Source organism: Brachyistius frenatus, unplaced genomic scaffold, assembly GCF_029030835.1.
Source record: "Brachyistius frenatus isolate BFR_SWC_R1_liver_20210118 unplaced genomic scaffold, ASM2903083v1 Contig_80, whole genome shotgun sequence".
NCBI classification, from domain to species: Eukaryota; Metazoa; Chordata; class Actinopteri; family Embiotocidae; genus Brachyistius; species Brachyistius frenatus.
In genome coordinates, this window is record NW_027210679.1 from 509,786 (window position 1) to 529,403 (window position 19,618).

At 43.5% G+C, this 19,618-nt stretch overlaps 1 protein-coding gene across 1 annotated transcript; it reads left to right on the forward strand.

Moving 5' to 3' along the window:
- The first annotated feature begins 774 nt into the window (after positions 1-774).
- On the forward strand, positions 775-19,194 carry aclya (ATP citrate lyase a). Its single transcript, XM_069709034.1, has 28 exons — positions 775-875; positions 2,969-3,148; positions 4,743-4,865; positions 6,797-6,859; positions 7,021-7,211; positions 9,438-9,517; positions 10,051-10,181; positions 11,507-11,625; positions 12,137-12,273; positions 12,369-12,430; positions 12,686-12,803; positions 12,915-13,066; positions 13,909-14,002; positions 14,423-14,564; positions 14,685-14,853; positions 14,946-15,050; positions 15,151-15,347; positions 15,432-15,513; positions 15,619-15,729; positions 15,823-15,950; positions 16,079-16,172; positions 16,292-16,446; positions 16,527-16,677; positions 16,768-16,911; positions 17,050-17,163; positions 17,272-17,354; positions 17,556-17,632; positions 17,724-19,194. Exons 2-28 carry the CDS (start codon positions 2,990-2,992, stop codon positions 17,816-17,818), a joined length of 3,276 nt encoding a protein of 1,091 aa, XP_069565135.1. The 5' UTR covers positions 775-875; positions 2,969-2,989; the 3' UTR covers positions 17,819-19,194.
- Positions 19,195-19,618: the final 424 nt, after the last annotated feature.

Below are 19,618 nucleotides of genomic sequence, written 5' to 3' on the forward strand. Positions count from 1 at the left end.
TTGATGTTATTTCCTATGACATCTGATAGGTAGGCCTACTTCTAATGCATCCGTGTACTGGTAACTTTTGTATCTTGCCACGATTAAGATACTTTTTAACCATGTTGGATACTATTATAAGCTTTTATTCTGTAACAATGTATCTAATTTTATAAGGTCAGTTTTGGAAATCAATTCCATAATATGAAATAAATACATGTAGTGGAACAATTTTTTTAAATTTAAATCATTGCCTTGTTTTTTTTTAATTTAAGTTCTTGATATGAATAAATCTACTTAATACATTCAATCACTGGAGAATCACTGCAAAGTTTGTTTGTTTGTTTGTTTCAGACATCAAACAGTGGAGAGATGCCGTACGTTTCAGTAAGAAATGTGATCAATGTTTAATTCTGACGCTGCAAGGAGTGTATCACCTGCAAGAGCACAAAATAAATTATTATATTATATATTATCTTTTCTAAATTTTATTTTGAAATCCCAAATAAGAAAAATGCGTTTATATCATCTCTAAGCACCCAGACATTTTAATCTTGATTTCATATGTAAAAATGATAATAATAATAATCGGACATTCCCATTGTCGTGTTTAAGTATTTGCCCCTTCGCATGTCGTTTATAGTGTTGCGATATTTCCCAAAGCCCATGAATGCAGCAAAAGAGCATGGTGTGGAATGAGCCAATCAGAAGCCGGAAACATCAGCCCAGCCTATCGGCAGATGAACGATGGAGACAAAACTCGCAGGAACCTCCTTTCTCCGGCACCACTGATCCCCACAGGCGGCGAGACAGGAGCTGCACTGCCGAGGAAATTTACCCGAGCAACCGCAACACACTTCTACAGCTATTAAAGAGAGAAACTAATCAAAACCAAGGTAAATCACATCACTTTATCACTTGAAATAACCTTTTGTATACTTTGAAATAACTTCCGTTGTCTCTCTGTGTTTGTATCTCTTGAATAAACATAATAAAACAAGTTGAACTGTTCAGTCCACAACAATTGTCGTTAAACTCTTCGGTGTTCGCTGGGACGGTTGAGTCACGAGGCGACGTCGTCACTGAATGGAGATGTAGATGTCTGCCCAGAAAAGCCAGTGCTGTCTGACCGGTTTGTAAATGAATGAAACGAGTTGTCTGAATGTTTTCTCACTAGGGAATGTGCTTCCAGATCTGTGTGTGTGTGTGTGTGTGTGTGCGTGTGTGTGTGTGTGTGTGTGTGTGTGTGTGTGTGTGTGTGTGTTCATGCAGGGATTGTTGTGTGCGTTGCACCTCACTGTCTGTTCCATTTGACTTGGAGTGCACTTGTGCCGATTCAGATCTTGTGTGTGTGTGTGTGTGTGTGTGTGTGTGTGTGTGTGTGTGTGTGTGTGTGTGTGTGTGTTATTTTGGCTCTCCTCCCGCAGCCATCCATCACCCCCTGTTTTCAGATGGTATTCATTTGGACCGGCGTTATTGCTGCTGTGGAGCAGCGCTATTTAACACCTCCGACAGGCCAGTTGCACAGAGAAATGGGGTGATGTATGAAACCTGGATGAGCTCAGGATAGACAAGATTAGCCTGGCCCGGAACCAGATCTGCGGTGACTCATGGACAGCAATGATCAATAATGAGAAAGGTCCAAAAGGCAGTCCCATTAATCCAGTTATGAAATGGCAGCTGGAGCCCAGGGAGAACATGTCTGAGATTTCAGCTTAATGAAGCACATGCAAACAGACAGAGCAGGGTACTCCATCCCTGCAAGGTTACATGACACTATACTGGTCAAGCTTCGAGAGGTGCTAATTATTGAAGGTCCGGGTATGTTATGGCCTTAATAGGGTTCATTTCTCAATGCTGATTGCTTTCAAAGACTTTGGGAATCAAGAGCAGGGGGGGAAAAAAAGAAAAAGTGTTTACCAACATACTGTTAGAGCATCCTCTCCAGCACTGTGTGACTGAGTTTCGCATCAAAAATCATGCAGCAATACAACAGCTGGTCTGCAACTAAGGTTATTTTCATTTCTAACTTGATCTGCTGATTTTAGATTCCCCCCCCCCCCACACACTCCCATCTTTTTGCCTTTTAAGAAATGCCAATCACACTTTCTTAAAGCCAACAGTGATGCCAACAAATTGCTTGTTTTTGTTTTTTTATCAGACCAAAGGCTTAAAACCTAAATACATGTATGCAACTATGTCACGAGAGACAGACAAGCAAAAACAAACCGATGTGATGTTTGGCAACTTGGCTTGAAATGAGTATGGAAAAAAGGGGGAGGAAAAAAAAAGCAATGAATTATCAAAATGTTTCGTCCTGTTGTTGAGCTGCGTTTTCGTCGTGGTCGACGTGACCTCATAGAGTGAAACCTTATGACCAAAGTGTAAAGGGCACAACTTTATCTATGAACGCTTTTACGGGTCAAGTAATTTCTTATTTTACTTCCGCCAGTAATGACAAGTAGTTCTGCTAATAATGATCAGCCTGAGTTTACTGATCTCTACACAGTCCATTGAAGCTTTCGTAGGATCTGACTGTCTGTTCAGATCAAACAAACTCAGGCTGATCACATTAGATTCAGCTTCACTGCAGAGCAGAAAATGTGACCGTGTAAAAAGATAGGAGGCCTGAATCTGCAGTTTCTGTATTACCTGGTTTTTCTGGCCGTCTCTTGATTCTGTGAAGCTACATTGCATCACTTTGTCAAGTTTTTCTTATTTTGCGTAGTATTGCCCATGTAAAATACAAATCAGTGACCTCCTCGTTACCGGCCCGCGTCCTGACAGTTCTGACGGCACCAATCAAACGCGCTCATTCTTCACGGGAATCGTTGCATGAATTCGGAAAGCAGTGAACACGCGTTGCCCCTTTTGAGCTCTCCTGCTCACTTCTTGTCTCTGTCAAACATCTGTCTGCTTTTCTGCATTCATCCATCTCTCCACGTCTTTATTTTCATTCATCTCTCTCTACGTCTGTCCCTCCTCTCAGGTCCGTGTAGCCCGAGCAGTCATGTCGGCCAAAGCCATCTCCGAACAGACGGGAAAGGAGTTCCTCTACAAGAACATCTGCACATCGGCGGCCGTCCAGAACCGGTTCCGCTATGCCAACGTGACGGCCGAGACCGACTTGGACCGCCTGGCTCAAGAGCACCCGTGGCTCCTCACAGAGGTGAGACGAGGAGGACCGGTTGTATGTGGATGATGACGTAAAATGGCGTTCAGTCTGTTTGTTATAGCTCTGATTAATAGACCGTGAATCTCTAAAGCACAGGCTCCTTTTAAGCTTGTGGAAAATGATCTCCTCTTTTACAGAGACAATTACTTAGGCTGGCAGCAGAGTGGTCTCTTGGTGCTTGTTAGCTGAAGTCACAGACAGGAGGGATCCATCAGTTCTGTTACGCTCTCGGTGGAAATGACACAAACTAAAAGCAGAAGAGAACTGGAACACGTAGAGAAATTCTCATCTGCCACGCCCTCCAAAAGCACAAAGTTCAGCAGGTACAGAGCAGGTTTTTTTTTTTTTTTAACCCCTTCATAGCAGTCGCAGATAGACGGGCCGTAATAGAAGATAATTGAATCATTCCGTTAGTCATCTCGCAGGATAAAATGTCATTCTGCCCGTCTGAAGGTTTTCATCTGGAAGGTACCGGCAGGATGCGGCGGGCAGATCCACGGAGATGTGCGCTGCAGGAGAATTGATTAGGAAATTGCATTAACTTTCACCCTCGACCCTCTCTTCCTTTTGCTCACTGGCGAGCACCCAGATCGTAATGGCTCCTCTGTCATAAATCATTCTCTTTATCTCACTAGCAATTGGATGGAAAGTGCCGGCGACGGCTGGATGCGACTTTGCATTTGCGTCACGTTGGGACGGTCGATGGATGAGAGCTTCTGGCTTAAATAAAGTTCGTCTCCTCTTTCGGTGGCTAAATGTTATTTGGGAAACGAGAATTTGCTGATGAACCCAGGACACAATGTGACATGACATGAGCAAATATCTGATTTACGACGAGCAGAACCTCCGTGCATGAGCTTTAAACACGGAGCACATTCTCATGCTGGATTTCTGTTTAGTGATTTACTTTGAAACATTTGTTTCACTCTGAAAACAGATTTCACGTCGGTTGAATTTAAGGCTGCAACTAAAAATCTTTTTTCAATCCACATGCCAGTTATCGTTTTGATAAAGTTCTGAAACATTGTATAAAAACCGAAGCTAAAATCTTCAAATTGTTTGTTTTATCAGGACGAGAGTCAAGAACCAAAAAATACTCAGATTACCAGAATAAATAGCAAGCAAACAGTTACGTTTATGAAATTGCACTTCATGCAAAAATGAAAATTATTCATCAAGAATGTCTAAAAACTATTGATTTTAAAGTTTAAATTTTGTGTATAGTTATTATATTTCCAATTTCTAAAGAAAGTTAATTATGAGTAATGACTTATCTCTGTGAAATATTAATAATAAAATCTGACATTTTAATGACAGTTTCAATTAATTCTCATGTTCGGCTTTTAAGAAATGATGAAATATCATATTTAGAGGCGTCCTACTCCATTGATTCCAGATTTACTGCCTTTTTAAAATATGTTGTTCAATGAGATGCCAGGTAACTATAGATGGTGTTAAATAAAATAAAGTGTAAAATCTACTCCGGCCTTCCTGCTTAGCGTCTGAAAACATAAATGCCAGTGTGCGATGCCTTTTGAGTGTCGAAGCCTGTCGGTAACACGGAGACCGTTTGATCTTCCTCCCGCAGCGGCTGGTGGTGAAGCCGGATCAGCTGATCAAGAGGCGAGGGAAGCTCGGTCTGGTCGGCGTCAACCTGGACCTGAACGGCGTCAGAGAGTGGCTCAAGCCCCGGCTCATGAGGGAGACGACGGTACGTCATCCGATCCGCCCCCTCCTCCTCTGCCGTCTCTCGGGCAATTATTACCTCCAACCTCCCCGCCCCCGTCTGTTTGAGTGGAGTGCACTTTGCTGAACTCCCCTCCAATCAATACTACTGCTTTATTCAGGCCCTCCTCCTCCTCCTCCTCCTCCTGTCGTCCTTCCCTTCACCGTCCTCGCCTGTTTCGTGTGCGATTTTTTGCATGATGTGTGTTTTCCTTAAGAACTGCCCAGACTGCAGCTGACTTCACCGTCGGGTGTTGCTGGTAGTAAATCTGTCCAGTCAGCTGAGACGAGTGCTGCCAGCGAAGTCCATTTATCCACAAAAGATCCATCACGGTAGCACTGAGACGCGGCTCTGCCTCATAAACCTAGAAGCCAGTTGCGGAGAGACAGAAGAGGTGGTTCGTAAAGCATTGAGGAGGAGTGTGTTTGTGCGTCGCGGGGCTGTGATCGCACAGATGTGTCTCCTCGCAGATTAGATGTCACTGTCAGCTACTGGTGGCAGTAAATAACAAGAAGAAAACAGCCACTGCTGTATTGTGGACAGCCGGTGCAGTATTTCAGCTGCACCGTCATCTTCATTCATCTTTATTGTTCTCTAAAGAGAAACACAAGTCAGTAGAGTAATGGCTTTATTTATCCGTGTCAAGTGATTTCAAAGAGAGTTGTGTTTGACGGGAAATCAGAGAATGAATCCTCCTGTTTTTTTGGGAATGCCAAACCTTTTTGTACGTACTTTTCCTGGTTTATGTCCCACCGTTATCACACCTCGCTACAGTTTTGTCTGCATCAGCTACAAAGTGGGTACAATTCATGGTTTGGAGTGAAATGTCTCCACCGCTATTGGAGGCATAGGTCTTTTGGTGCAAGCAGCATATTACCACCCACAGTTGCGTTTTAAAGTTTAGCGACCTCTAGCGGTCACATAAGTAATGACAATCGTGTGTCTCAGAGAAGTGACGCAGCTGCATGACTCGCAACACGTTTCAAGCATAGACTGTATGTAGAAATGTACGTAGTCTTTAGGTCTGACAAGTAAAACCAATGTAGAAGTGCCTTAAAGTGCAATACCACTGAGGACCACAAGGGGCTGACTATGAAAAACCTCTGGCTCCAATAGATTCCCATTCAAAAAGCCTCAGCTTCTCTCATTAACATACAAAGTGAATACATTTTTCCACAAGTCATTATGGTGTCATCAGCTAATTTACAGTAGAATAAATCTGCAGTTTCATACAACAGTCTTGGTTTTACAGGTCAGAAAGCTGCAAACGGTTAAATGAAAGCCTTCAGATACAAATGGATTTCTTAACATGAATGGCTTTCTGTTTTTCTCAGGGAGAGAACAACATACGTGTCATTTTATTCATCTGAATAGGGCTGAGCCCCTTGTGGGTTTTTCAATCGGATAGCTTTTCGTCTCGCCCTTTTTTATTTTTTCTCTCCTTTCTCTCCGGCTGGCTGCTCTCGGCCAGTCCCTGGTGCCTCTGTGCCTGTTGGCCTTTAATAGAGGACCAGTGACAGCTCGCACCAAATGAGCTGTGGCTGTGTTAGCGCGGCTTCGCCTGGAGTTCTACATGACAGCATTTCCTCTTTTTCTTTTTAAATCTCAATTAGCTTGTGTCAAGTGTGCGCTTTTCAATTTTGCCTGATTTTTCTTTCAATTTCATGGACATTGTTGTCGCCTCCTCCCACAGTAAATATAGTGTGTCTGAAAAAGAACTTGGACAGTAATGCAATTTTCAAGCAATTAAAAACATCCATTGTTTGCAGACCAGAAAGATGCTGTGGATTCTTTTCTTATTTTTTTGACCTGTGGAAGTCTGTGACAATTTGTTGTTTTTTTCAGAACAGTATTTTAAAAAATTGTTTTTTTTAATCAACTCCACCTAAGAAAACTCTTTTATTGATGATTCACAGGTGGGCAAAGCCAAAGGCGTCCTCAAGAACTTCCTGATTGAGCCATTTGTCCCCCACAAGCAGGTAAATCCCTCATTACACATATTCATATTCACACCTCAACTTCTAGATGCCTTGTGTGTATCGTATTACTACCGTCAACTGATATTAGCCACACTGGTAAATCTGATGTCTGGTAAAGAGACGTTTATTAATGGACGTCATTTTAACGGCCCATTGTTCAGGAGGAGGAGTTCTACGTCTGCGTCTACGCCACTCGGGAGGGCGACCACGTGCTGTTTCACCATGAGGGAGGGGTGGATGTGGGAGATGTGGATGCCAAGGCGCAGAAGCTGCTGATTGGGGTGAATGAAAAGATCAGCGAAGACCTGGTGAAGAAAGCACTGCTGACTCACGTCTCCAACGACAAGAAAGCGTGAGTTTGCACGGAAAAGTAACGGGGAGGGTATGTGCAGAGCTTCAGTGCTGTTGGGATGAAGATGTGTGCACAGCGTCCATGTTTTAGGGTTTGTAGCTTCTTTGCAGCAACATCTATATTGAAAGCATCGTCTACTGCCATTGGCCTAACGCGTGAACACGTACAAGGATGCTTTCAAAGTCTTCCCTGCATACAGTATGTCATGTGACTCTGGCCATGCACTCGTGTGCAGTGCACTTCCTGGTTGGCAGAGGTGGGAATTCTAGTTTGCGTATGATATTAGATGGTATTAACCTTGACAAAGGTCTCTGTTATTGTGTCCATCTGCTGCATATTTAGCCTTTAACACAACATGGACGCTCATGCAGGGGTCAGGTCTTTATAGCATGCCAGCTTTTATGCAGTGTCCCTTTTTGTCGGAGCTCGTATTTGCAAAGTGTTGTTAAAAGTTTCTTCATTGAACGTTTTGGTTAATTTGAAGAGGAAAAGGCAAATATGAATATGCGTACTTGCGGTGATTTGTTGTCCCACAAAAGTCTTTCACGATTTGTGACATTTACTGTAAGAACTCATGCATTTTATCACCACCATGCTGCTGCATCATCACAGTAGACGGATCGTATTGTACTCTAATGCTAAAAAAAAAAAAGAAGACAAAAACAGGCTAAAACGTGGGCATGTTCCATTACATAATTAATCTCTGACCAGCAGTGAGACGCGGCGTACAAATGAAGCAGGAGAGAACACTTTCATATTGGCAGTAAACGTTGGGGGAGCGGGAGATGGACAGAGGGTTTCCATTAGACGGATGACAAACTCCCTCCTTGGCTGTGCCTCCATTCGATCAGCCTCCCCCCCCTCTGCCTTTTTTTTGGTTGTTTTTTTTTAAACACCACAGCCACATTCAGAGCACGTCCGTTTATTTTGATGGGAATGATACAGTGGCTCACCCTCCGCCAACCCTTCCCATCAATCTCCCCAACGGTGCTCTTGTGGCAGCAGATTTTGGCCCGACTCGCTGTCTTGGCTGACATTGAGGAAGCCGCCCCAGAAATCCCTCTGCCTCCCCCAGCTCACCTCCTCTCCCCACGCACTCCAGACTGAAAACAAGAGCAGCGTTTTGTCCGGTCCTCCTGCCCTCCCGTCGCAAGTGGACAGCTGAGTCACTCCGGTTTTGGGGTGCAGTTCTCCCCCCCACAGGGGCCACGAGGTGTCCTGACAAAGAGTCTGATGTGGTTACGAAGGCGCCGAGCTGCCGGGACAACTGACAAGGCAGGACAGGGGAGCAAAAATACTGCCTCTCTGCACCCCCCCCCCCCCCAAAGCAACTCCTCATTTCTCTGTTTTGACATGTGATGGAGGAAGCAAATTAAATGTTTCTTTCTCTTACAACAAATCTCTGCAGCCAGTTCGGTTGAGCCTCGACCATCCTTTTGTGACATTACGTGTAATTTGTCATAGTTCGAATTATGTTGGAAATTATAACTGCTTCTGCACAGACATAGATAGAAGGCAGGCAGCTGAACGGGAACACTTCCTTAATGTATACTGATGCTGATTTTGTTGTTATTCAAAGTGAAATTTGGTTTGGCAGCTGAGTCAAAGTCCAAAAACATAAATGGAATATATAAATACAAATTAAGAATGTTGAATTGTATCTAAATTAAAGTGTTTAAAATATGGAAATAAACACTGCAGATCAACTTCAAAACAAAGAGTAAAAATGATGTATGCATTAACGAGTTTTGTATTGAAGTACTGTGAATGATTAGAAGGTAATTAAATGGGTGTGTTTTTGCTTTTGTGTGTTTAGTTGACAAGTTAATGTTTACGTTCTTCTTCAAAGTTACAGTTATTCTGCACATTACACAGTTACAGGTGAATTACCTAATCAATTATTATATGGCCACAAAATGACAGAAAATTGTGAAAAATGCATTTTAATTTCCCAGAGTGGATTTAAGAGGCTGGTTCCAACAACCGTTTGGCACTTCTGCTTGCAATGTGACTCAAATTATGAATCAATTTCCTTAAAATAGTTGCCAATAACTTTTCTGTCAATTCAATAATTAACTTTTAGTTTCAGCTGTAATGTGAATGTTTAATGTTTAATGTTTAATGCTGAGAGTTTAATATGTTGTAACCAGACGTCTCCAGTTAGTTCTGGCACTGTTGAAACAAATCCAACAACCAGAGTCTCGTGTGTTGAACGTGTCTCTGCAGGGTCCTGACCAGCTTCATTATTGGACTCTTCAACCTGTATGAAGACCTGTTCTTCACTTACCTGGAGATCAACCCCGTGGGTACGTTTTCATTTTCTCCAATAACATGACAAGCTGCTTCTGACTATCATGATTGCATCTGTACCTTCTTCCAGCGGCAGTTCATTTAATGTGTCATCAGATTATGAAATTGTAAGGGGACATCAAAAGGAAATTGGAGAGGAAACAATCAACGCAGAATAAAACATCATGTGGAAACCAAGATGCAGAAGTTGACTTTGGCACATTTTTAACACTGAGGCAGGAAACCATTAAATAATTCATACACTTTGCTGTTTGATGAAGGCGGCGTGTGTTTGTAATGAAGTAATTGGCCCTGCGGCAGCTGGTCCTGTTGATGTGTCAGCGCTGCTGCTGCTGCTTTGATGTCCGAACACATCCTCTCCGTCTTCGTCCTCTTTCCTCCTCCTGCTAGGACAGCAAGAAAACGATGGGTCACCTGTGTCTGAGATTGGATCCTGAGTCTCATTTTCCCACGACATGTTTGAAGCTCAAGCTTCCTGCTAATGTAATGAATCTCGGTGATCTTAACGTGTTTCTCTGCTCTCCTCCAGTGGTCACAAAAGATGGAGTTTACGTGCTGGACATGGCAGCTAAGATCGACGCGACAGCTGACTACATCTGCAAGGCCAAGTGGGGTGATGTGGAGTTCCCTCCACCCTTCGGCAGGGAGGCCTATCCCGAGGTGAGGGAGGACCGGAGAGATGGAGCCGCGTCACTTTTTAGTTTGTCATCGTTAAATAGCCGGTGTCGTTCTGTAGTGAGGAAAAACACTTACTGAGGCGGTAACCTTGGAGTGTTTCTCATCACCTGGTGTTAGGTTTTTCAGTCAGTAGAACATCAATCTGTAATTTTCTAATATCATGAAATGTTATTAGATAAATTCAAGTGATAAAATCTAAATTTGATTTAAATCAAATCACTGTTAGAAGTAAACTGTGGCCCAGACCTCTTGTGGTGTCCTTCCACATGCCTGAATTACACGAGGTGGATATTGTCAACTGTGATGCATTCTGGGAACTTTGTGTCACCCTTAAGGAGAAAATAAAATTTGTTTTAGTGGGTTTAATGAGGGGAAACTCGTTGAGAAGTAATTAAGAGTAGTAAGAACACACCTTAATCATAATTAGTCAGCCTTTATGACTTCAGGTCACTCTGGAGAGGAAGCAGGCCTCAACTAAAGGTCGCCAGGGAATATACCTGTGCATAATGAATTGGGGGATATATTATTTCTACTTGATATTTTGTAATAAGATGTATGAAATGCTTTGGGTTTTTTTTTTTTCAAAAGAAAACCTTGAAACTGTGATCATTTATTTATTTTAGAAACTATACTTTAAATGAAAGAAGAAATATAAAGGAATATTAATGTTCTTTCAAGAATATTAAGATAAACATGATCAAATATTTGTAGATGAAGATCTATATAAATTGACTTCATTAAAATCTTAATTTTCTACTCCTACTATTAAACATCGTCCTCCAAATAACCCCCATGGCAGCGCTCGGTAGTGAACGTATTGCGGCTGAAAATAAATAAATGAGTCCGTACAGGTTTTGTGTGCATACAGGATGTTGTGTCTGTATTGGCTGACACGCGTGGGAGCTGCTGGGAGACAGACTGTCTGTCTGTGCAGCAGACGGCCGGGTCTAATTGGGCTGTTGTGAGTCGAGAGTGGAGATGAGGGACAGCGGGTGCCTTTGATTACTCGCCGCCACCAGCTGTGACCCTGACGGTCACAAACAACCTCTGATGTGGATCGCTTCCACTGTCACTGCTAACATGTAAACAGTGTTTCCAATTAATGGCCCTTCACAATCACTACAAGCAAAAAAACCCCCAAAAAATTCAAATAAATTGCAGCCACATGGAGAGGTGCTTGTGTAGCTCCTGTTCTGATTAGTGCTGCACTCACCCGCCACCTCCCTCTTTAGAGTTCATTTAGCCCTTCTCTCACCTCCTCACTGACCTTTTCCTTCTGTTGTTGTTTTTTTTTGTGTTTTTTTCAGGAAGCCTACATCGCCGACCTCGATGCCAAGAGTGGAGCCAGCCTGAAACTGACTCTGCTCAACCCTCGAGGCAGAATCTGGACCATGGTGGCGGGAGGAGGAGCTTCAGTGGTGTACAGGTGACCAGTCACAGAACGAAGCCTGAATAAGTGAGACACCAGAGTCTTTGTGTCTTTAGTCTGTTTGCCTAAATTGTCCCTAAACTCCTCATTATATGGATTCCACTAATTGGATTCAGCATCAGGAGAGTACGGCGGTGATGCAGCAGTGAGACTGATGATGCACCAGCTCGGACTCGCCCGTTCGGCTGCCTGCTAAATTAGATTCCTTGATGTTGCCGTTTTAGTGAGAGTCTGGAGGAAAATGCAGTGTCTCCGAGCTCTGCCGTCTGTCGGGGATGCAAAGCGTGACATGCAGACACATCAGCCATGACTAATTATTCCCCCTGTGCACTGTTAAGTCTTTCTGTTTACAGTTTAGTCTTAACTGAAAATAGATGCAGAGAATTTTATTGGAAGCATTTTGGAGTTTAATTTCTTTCTAAAGTTGTGTTCATAGTTTAAGCTGAAAAGAAATGCCCACCTGTGGTTACTTTTCTCCCTGCGAGTGACCGATGTAACCTTCTCCTAGTGACACAATCTGTGACCTGGGCGGGGTCAACGAGCTGGCCAATTACGGGGAGTATTCGGGAGCGCCGAGCGAACAGCAGACCTATGACTATGCCAAGACCATCTTGTCTCTGATGACGAGAGAGAAGCACACTGATGGTAGGAAAATGTCAAATTTTTCTCTCTGTACTAACTATGTTTTTTTGTTTTTTTGGGCTTTAAATGTAAAATCTTTCCATAATGATGTGTTTCAGGAAAGGTTTTGATCATTGGAGGAAGCATTGCAAACTTCACCAATGTTGCAGCAACATTTAAGGTACAGTATCACATGTACTTTGTTTACATAGAGGGTCAGTGTGTAGGATTCAGGGGGCACAGATGGAATATAATATTTAAAATTATTTTTCACTACCTTAGAATGAGCTCTTTATATCTACATAGGGAGCCGGTCCTCTCCCACGGAGCCCACCGTGTTATACCGCTGTGTTTCTACAGTAGCCCAGAAGGGACAAATCAAACACGGGCTCCAGAGAAGGCCATCATGCATTTGGCATTTCCTTGTCTCTTTCAGGGGATCGTTCGAGCTATCAGAGACTATCAGGTGCCACTGAAGGAACATGAAGTGACCATATTTGTCCGCCGCGGAGGCCCGAACTACCAGGAGGGTCTCCGAGTGATGGGAGAAGTTGGTATGCTCATCCTGTTATTTTGTAAATTCAAATATAAGAATGCATGTCTTGGGTGCATTTTGTCTGCAAGCACCGTACTTAATTTGATTCCGACACCGTTCCTTCTCCCAGGAAAGACCACCGGGATCCCGATCCACGTCTTCGGCACAGAAACCCACATGACTGCCATTGTCGGCATGGCACTGGGTCACAAGCCGATCCCCAACGAACCCCCTGTTGCTGCCCACACTGCCAACTTCCTCCTCAACTCCGGCAGCTCGTCGGTATGACACACAACGGAGGCAAACAGGCTGTCGTGATGTCGTGTCAGTTCACAGTGCCGTGTATTTACACCATCAGCTCCACCAGTGCTGCGGTGTAATTCACTGGCAGAGTGAGAGTAAGACTTGCGTGCCACAGCCTCTGTCTCAAGTCATTACTGTCTTGTCCTTTTTAGTGAACCAGATTATCAGAAGCCCAGTAGCTCTTTTGTGTAAGAGCACTGCGGGACATTGTGGGCTGCTCTCACTCGAATAGTCCAGACAGTAGTGCAACGCAGCGGCCTCCTGAGGCATCCATTAGGAATGTGCAGTGCAAAGGATTTCAGCAGAGTGTGTGTGCGTGTGCGTACATGTGTGCATGTATTTTTCCGTTTGCTGCAAATGTAGAGGTAGATATAGCATGACAAAATATCAAGCAATGGAATTTGCTTTATATAATGGAATTGTGCAACATAGAACAGACAAAGTGGGAATTATACAAAAGCATTTATTTTTATGGGATTCCAGGACCAGTTTTTTTGAGACAGCTTTTAGCTTACAACTGAATGAAAGCTCAAAGCACTGAAACCTTGTTCGTCATCCTTCACAAAGCTTTAGTTGTGTAGCCAACAGCACAAAAAGTCAGGAACAATAAAACTTACTGTTTATTATGTGCAGGTGATGTCTCATAAAATCAGGCTGCCCTGATCCTTTATCAAGCTTATAAGATACAAAAGGAACTCTGTTTTGCCAGTTTTTACAGTTAAAGCAGATCATTTCTCAGCAGACCTGTCCTCCATTAGGACGTAGCAGAATAAACAATTTATGATTCCCCCCCTCCCCCTCCCCCTCCTTGCCATTTCCAGACCCCAGCATCCAGCAGAACAGCATCTTTCTCTGAAAACAGAGCCAAAGTTGACAGCTCACCAGCCAAGAAGGCTAAAACTGGAGCTCCTGCTGGTGAGAAAACACACGCACACCGTTGCACTGGGAAATCTTTGCACTATGAAAGCTGAAGCTTTGATCTATTTCCGTTCACTGGTCCACTGTTGGATTGCATGGTTGATAGAAGCCTTGTGCTTGTGCATGGTTGAGTTTGAGTACTTTAGCTCCCTCTTTGGACAGCAAGAAGTCTCTGCACTTCAATCCCATTGGAATAAAAAGTAACACTGTTTTTTTTATTTTTTTTATATACTGTCTCACACGTTATGCTGACGATCCCACACCCCTTAACTGTCCTGCTTTGTGGTGATGGAATACTTTCTCTGCTTTAATCAAACTGATGGCAGAACTGGCCTTTTCACTCCCAACGCTTCCACAGGGCTCATCCATCTTAGTCACCTTTCATTCAGTTTTGTAACCGCTTTCCTTTCCCTGCAGCTAAAGCAACCGCCCTCTTCAGCAAACACACAAAGTCCCTGGTGTGGGGCATGCAGACGAGGGCCGTGCAGGGCATGCTGGACTTTGACTACGTCTGCTCCAGAGAGGAGCCATCTGTCGCCGCTATGGTCTACCCCTTCACGTAAGTGTGGTCTGTCCTTCCTCTTCACTTTGTGTTTACTTTGGTCTGCAGTCGGGTATCGTGGCTCTTTTATTGCACATTGAGTAAACTGTAATACTTTTCCTCTTGGCTGCCCTCCAGTGGAGACCACAAACAGAAGTTCTACTGGGGGCATAAAGAGATCCTCATCCCTGTGTATAAGAACATGAGCGATGCCATGAAGAAGCACCCAGATGTGGATGTGCTCATCAACTTCGCCTCTCTGCGTTCGGCCTTTGATAGCACCATAGAGACCATGCAGTACCCACAGGTGAGTACCCTCCTGCAGCATCTGCAAGCTGTCAAAAGTAAAAAAAAAAAAAAAGGCTCTATCGTTAAGCCTTTCTATTGAATTGCTTTTAGATTCACACCATTGCCATCATTGCTGAGGGAATCCCAGAAGCCCACACAAGGAAGATCATCAAGGCAGCGGATGAGAAGGGCATCACCATCATCGGACCAGCCACTGTTAGTGTTGCTTCCCCTCTCGTGAGATTTCTCAGGATTTCTTTTTATCAGAGAAAACCGCCATGTGTTTTTTTTTTTTTTTTTTTTTTTTTAAATCCAGGTTGGAGGAATCAAACCAGGCTGCTTTAAGATCGGGAACACAGGAGGCATGCTGGATAACATCCTGGCCTCCAAGCTCTATCGTCCAGGCAGCGTGGCCTACGTGTCCCGCTCAGGCGGCATGTCGAATGAGCTCAACAACATCATCTCACGCACCACCGATGGCGTGTTTGAAGGTGTGGCCATCGGAGGGGACAGGTGCGTGGTTGCCGTCGTCTCTCTGCAAGTATTTAAGCTTGTGTGTGTGTTTGAGCTGCTGCATGACTTTGGCCTCCTCTGCAGATACCCAGGCTCTGTGTTTACCGACCACGTGCTGCGCTACCAGGACACTCCTGGAGTGAAGATGATTGTTGTCCTGGGAGAGGTGAGGGGAAGGGGGGAAGAAAAAAAAAAAAAAACTTCACATGTTGGCGCCTGGAGCTTTGAACGGCTATCGATCGCTACATCCTGTATGTCTGTCTTCTAACAGATCGGCGGCACGGAGGAATACAAGATCTGCCAGGGTATTAAACGGGGCCGGATCACAAAGCCAGTGGTGTGCTGGTGCATCGGCACCTGTGCCACCATGTTCTCCTCAGAAGTAAGATGGCAGCTCTAGACTCTACAGCTGCATCATGAGAAATGGATGGCTGTTTTTCTGAGACGCGTTGAATTTCTTCTCCCCCCTGCTCAGGTTCAGTTCGGCCACGCAGGAGCTTGTGCCAACCAGGCCTCAGAGACGGCAGTGGCTAAGAACAAGGCACTGAAGGAGGCTGGCGCGTTCGTCCCCAACAGCTTTGATGAGCTGGGAGAAATCATCATGTCAGTGCGCAGCCATGTTCACTCTTTTAGTTTATCATGCATAGATAAATTCCTCAGGCCATCCTCTACAGATGAGTTTTGTAGTGTTGTTTTGCTAAATGTTTTTTTTGTCATTTCCCTCCGTGCAGATCTGTGTATGATGACCTCGTTGCCAAAGGCGTTATTCAGCCAGCGGAAGAGGTGCCTCCTCCCACTGTACCAATGGATTACTCCTGGGCACGAGTGAGTTTGCCAGCCCTTTTTTTTATAAAATCAGTATAGCTCATGAGAAGAGCACAAAACGCACTGAACCAAATCGTATAAGACAGATGACGTTGTTTTCTCATCCGTTTGCCGTGCAGGAGCTCGGTCTGATCCGTAAGCCAGCCTCCTTCATGACCAGCATCTGTGACGAGAGAGGTCAGGAGCTCATCTACGCCGGCATGCCCATCACTGAGGTCTTCAAGTCGGAAATCGGCCTGGGGGGAACTCTGGGGCTGCTTTGGTTCCAGAGGAGGTCAGCCTCTTAGCCCATTAGCTAATTATATAAAGAATTCTTTGAACCACATATGTTTCGTTTCACCACTTTGTCCGCAGGCTGCCGAGGTATGCCTGCCAGTTCATCGAGATGTGCCTCATGGTGACGGCGGATCACGGCCCTGCTGTCTCTGGTGCACACAACACTATTGTCTGTGCCCGAGCTGGCAAAGATCTCATCTCCAGCCTCACTTCCGGCCTCCTCACCATCGTAAGACGCTTCAACCTGTGATGCAGTCATTTCATTGATTCGCAGATTTGCAAAAGCGAGCAAACTTTGTCTTTCCTTTTTTTTTTTTAGGGTGACCGCTTCGGAGGTGCTCTGGATGCTGCAGCAAAGCAGTTCAGCAAAGCCTTTGATAGCGGCATGCTGCCAATGGAGTTTGTCAACAAGATGAAGAAGGATGGCAAGCTGATTATGGGCATCGGACACAGGGTCAAGTCGGTGAGTGACATATTTTCATAAAATAACATTAGGAAAAAAAAAAAAAGGGAACCAAGTACTGGAGAGAGAGGGGAAACAATTTATATTTGAGAGGGAAGATTATGAATGAAGGGAATTTTAAATTTTTTGCTTCCCCAGATTAACAATCCAGACATGAGAGTTCAGATCCTGAAGGACTTTGTGAAGCAGCATTTCCCTTCCACCCAGCTGCTGGACTACGCTCTGGATGTAGAAAAGATCACCACCTCTAAGGTAACAATTTCAACTTTAAGAGCTTTCACAAAATAATAAATATCGGGTTTTTTTATATTTTTTTTTTTTTTATATTAAATGGTCTTGTTTCTGTCCGTGTCAATTTAGAAACCCAACTTGATCCTGAATGTGGACGGCTTCATTGGTGTGGCATTTGTGGACTTGCTCAGGACTTGTGGTGGATTTACACGGTGAGCCAGTGTCTTCGAATACCGAGACTTTCACAAGAATAAAAAAAACAAACGATCCTTGTTTTTTGGAGTAATTTTGAGCCGAATTTACAAGCATCTGTCTGGATTTTTCCCATATTGTCAAAAAAATCTTGTGCCTACATTGAGTAGATTCTGTTTTCAATTTGACTTCCTCCTCCTTCCTCCATCGTTCCACCACAGGGATGAAGCGGATGAGTTTGTGGAAATCGGCGCTCTGAATGGCATCTTTGTCTTGGGACGCAGCATGGGATTTATTGGTGAGTTATTTCTGTAGACACGCTGTCATGGTAACATCTGCCACATTTCTACCTTGCATGCCAATCAATCCATCCTTGGGGTTTTCCTCAGGACATTACCTGGACCAGAAGAGGCTGAAGCAGGGTCTGTATCGCCACCCCTGGGATGACATCTCCTACGTGCTCCCAGAGCACATGTCCATGTAATCAAAGGGACTAAACCGTATAGTGCCAGCTCTCTGTCCCTTCACCCAGCCGTCGACACCCCCCACCCCCCTCACACCCGCCCATACTGTGATCTGTCGCCTCAAATCAGTGGCATAATGTAGGGAAAATGTTATGATTAATGTAGCTGTAAATAGCAAATACTGAAAAGAATTTACAGAGTATGTTTTTAGTTTTGGAAACCTGTCAGTGCTGCAGCTCTGTGAAAATTAGTAAAGACTGCAAATCTGTGAAGCTTTGGGGCCTTGCAGGTCAGGAGAGATGAGGGTGAATCGGGTAAACAGGTGAGGGAGTTAAAAGTGGATCGTCCACTTACAACTAGGCAAGAGCTGTTATTTACCCTCAAATATTACATAATTGTATTAACCTAGCATGTGTGTCTATTACAGACTACTGTGTCTGTGCAGCTCTCTTCTTTGTGCCATTTGGAAATCTTGAGCTTACAAGAGGTGAACATGTAGTGCAATAATGAGGAATATATTGTAGAGCAGAGCTTTTATTTCTGTATAGACATTTTAAAAGAAAAAATAGAAACGGTACCAGAATGTCATAGTTTTGATTTTCTGTCACGTTTTTGACACAAAAGTGAAATGATTTTCTGCTTACGGGACCATTTCATGAGTCATTCCTGGCAGGTGCTGCAGGACATGTTCTCTCTTTCTGGTGCAACATGTGAGAGTATTTTCTGAGAGTGGGAGTCAAGTATAGTCTATTATTAGAAAAAAACATAAATGTAATTTGAGTGTTTTATCTTTTCCCGGTTATTTAATGAATTGGATGCATATATGAACTACAAAGTGGCTGGGTTTTTTTCTTTTTTAAATGTGATCACAAAAAACGGAATAAATTCAATAAATAAATTGAATTATTTATTTTGCATGATTAATATTGCATTTGTTTTTAATTTTTGTATTAACGGTAATTGTTCTATTGTTTCATTCCTCTGTCCGAGTTGGATTTTAAAAGAACTTCCATGCTCGATGTTGAACATGTTGCTCCCTCCATTACCTTTATTGAGCTCTCTCAGCATTTAAATCTCTTGTCAAGTGGAGAGAAACTTCATGTGGAGAATCTGGTCGTAAACATTGGAGACTCTCGGTGCAGGACAGAACTCTTTATTTCAAAATAAATGATGGTCTAAAAGAAACGGCCGGCATCACCCGTTTCAACTGTTATGCGAATGTTCCTGCGAACATGCAAAATGGGTACGAATTCTGTGGAAAACCAGAAACCTCAGCAGTGTCGCCAGTGTCTCCGTCTTTCTTGTTTTTTAACTGTGAACTGAATGTGCCTCTGTACCGATTTGTTGTATGTTACCAACTGTATCACGGAGTAAAATAAAATCTAATAGTAACGAAGTGCAATGTCCTCGTGGTTCTGCTTGTTCATGATGTGTATTTTAACAGTTAACTCTCAAATCGAGCTGCAACTAAGGATCATTTAGATCATGGTTTTGTCTGTAAATTGAAAAAAGAATTGTCAAAAAAAAAACTCACCAGAAGCAAAGGTGACATTCAGATTGCTTGTTCTGCCTGGAAAAAAAAAGTTATATCCAATTATATAAAAGCGAAGAAAACAGAAAAACAATTACTAAAGCGGACTTCAGTTTCATGGTACAAACCTGAACATGAAAGGCACATATGATCTATGTCGTACATTTCTGTTGTAAGGACCTCAGTGTTGAGGTTATGTTGTTATTTGGCGCAATATATTATTAATGGATAATAATAATAATAATAATAATGTCCAAAATATGAGGAAAAAAAAGTCATACCATAGCAT

Coding starts and splice junctions, on each gene's coding strand:
- aclya (XM_069709034.1), top strand. CDS start 2,990: ATGTCGGCCAAAGCCATCTCCGAACAGACGGGAAAGGAGTTCCTCTAC. Junction 9,518..10,050: donor CCTGGAGATCAACCCCGTGG/GTACGTTTTCAT, acceptor GCTCTCCTCCAG/TGGTCACAAAAGATGGAGTT. Junction 10,182..11,506: donor GCAGGGAGGCCTATCCCGAG/GTGAGGGAGGAC, acceptor TGTTTTTTTCAG/GAAGCCTACATCGCCGACCT.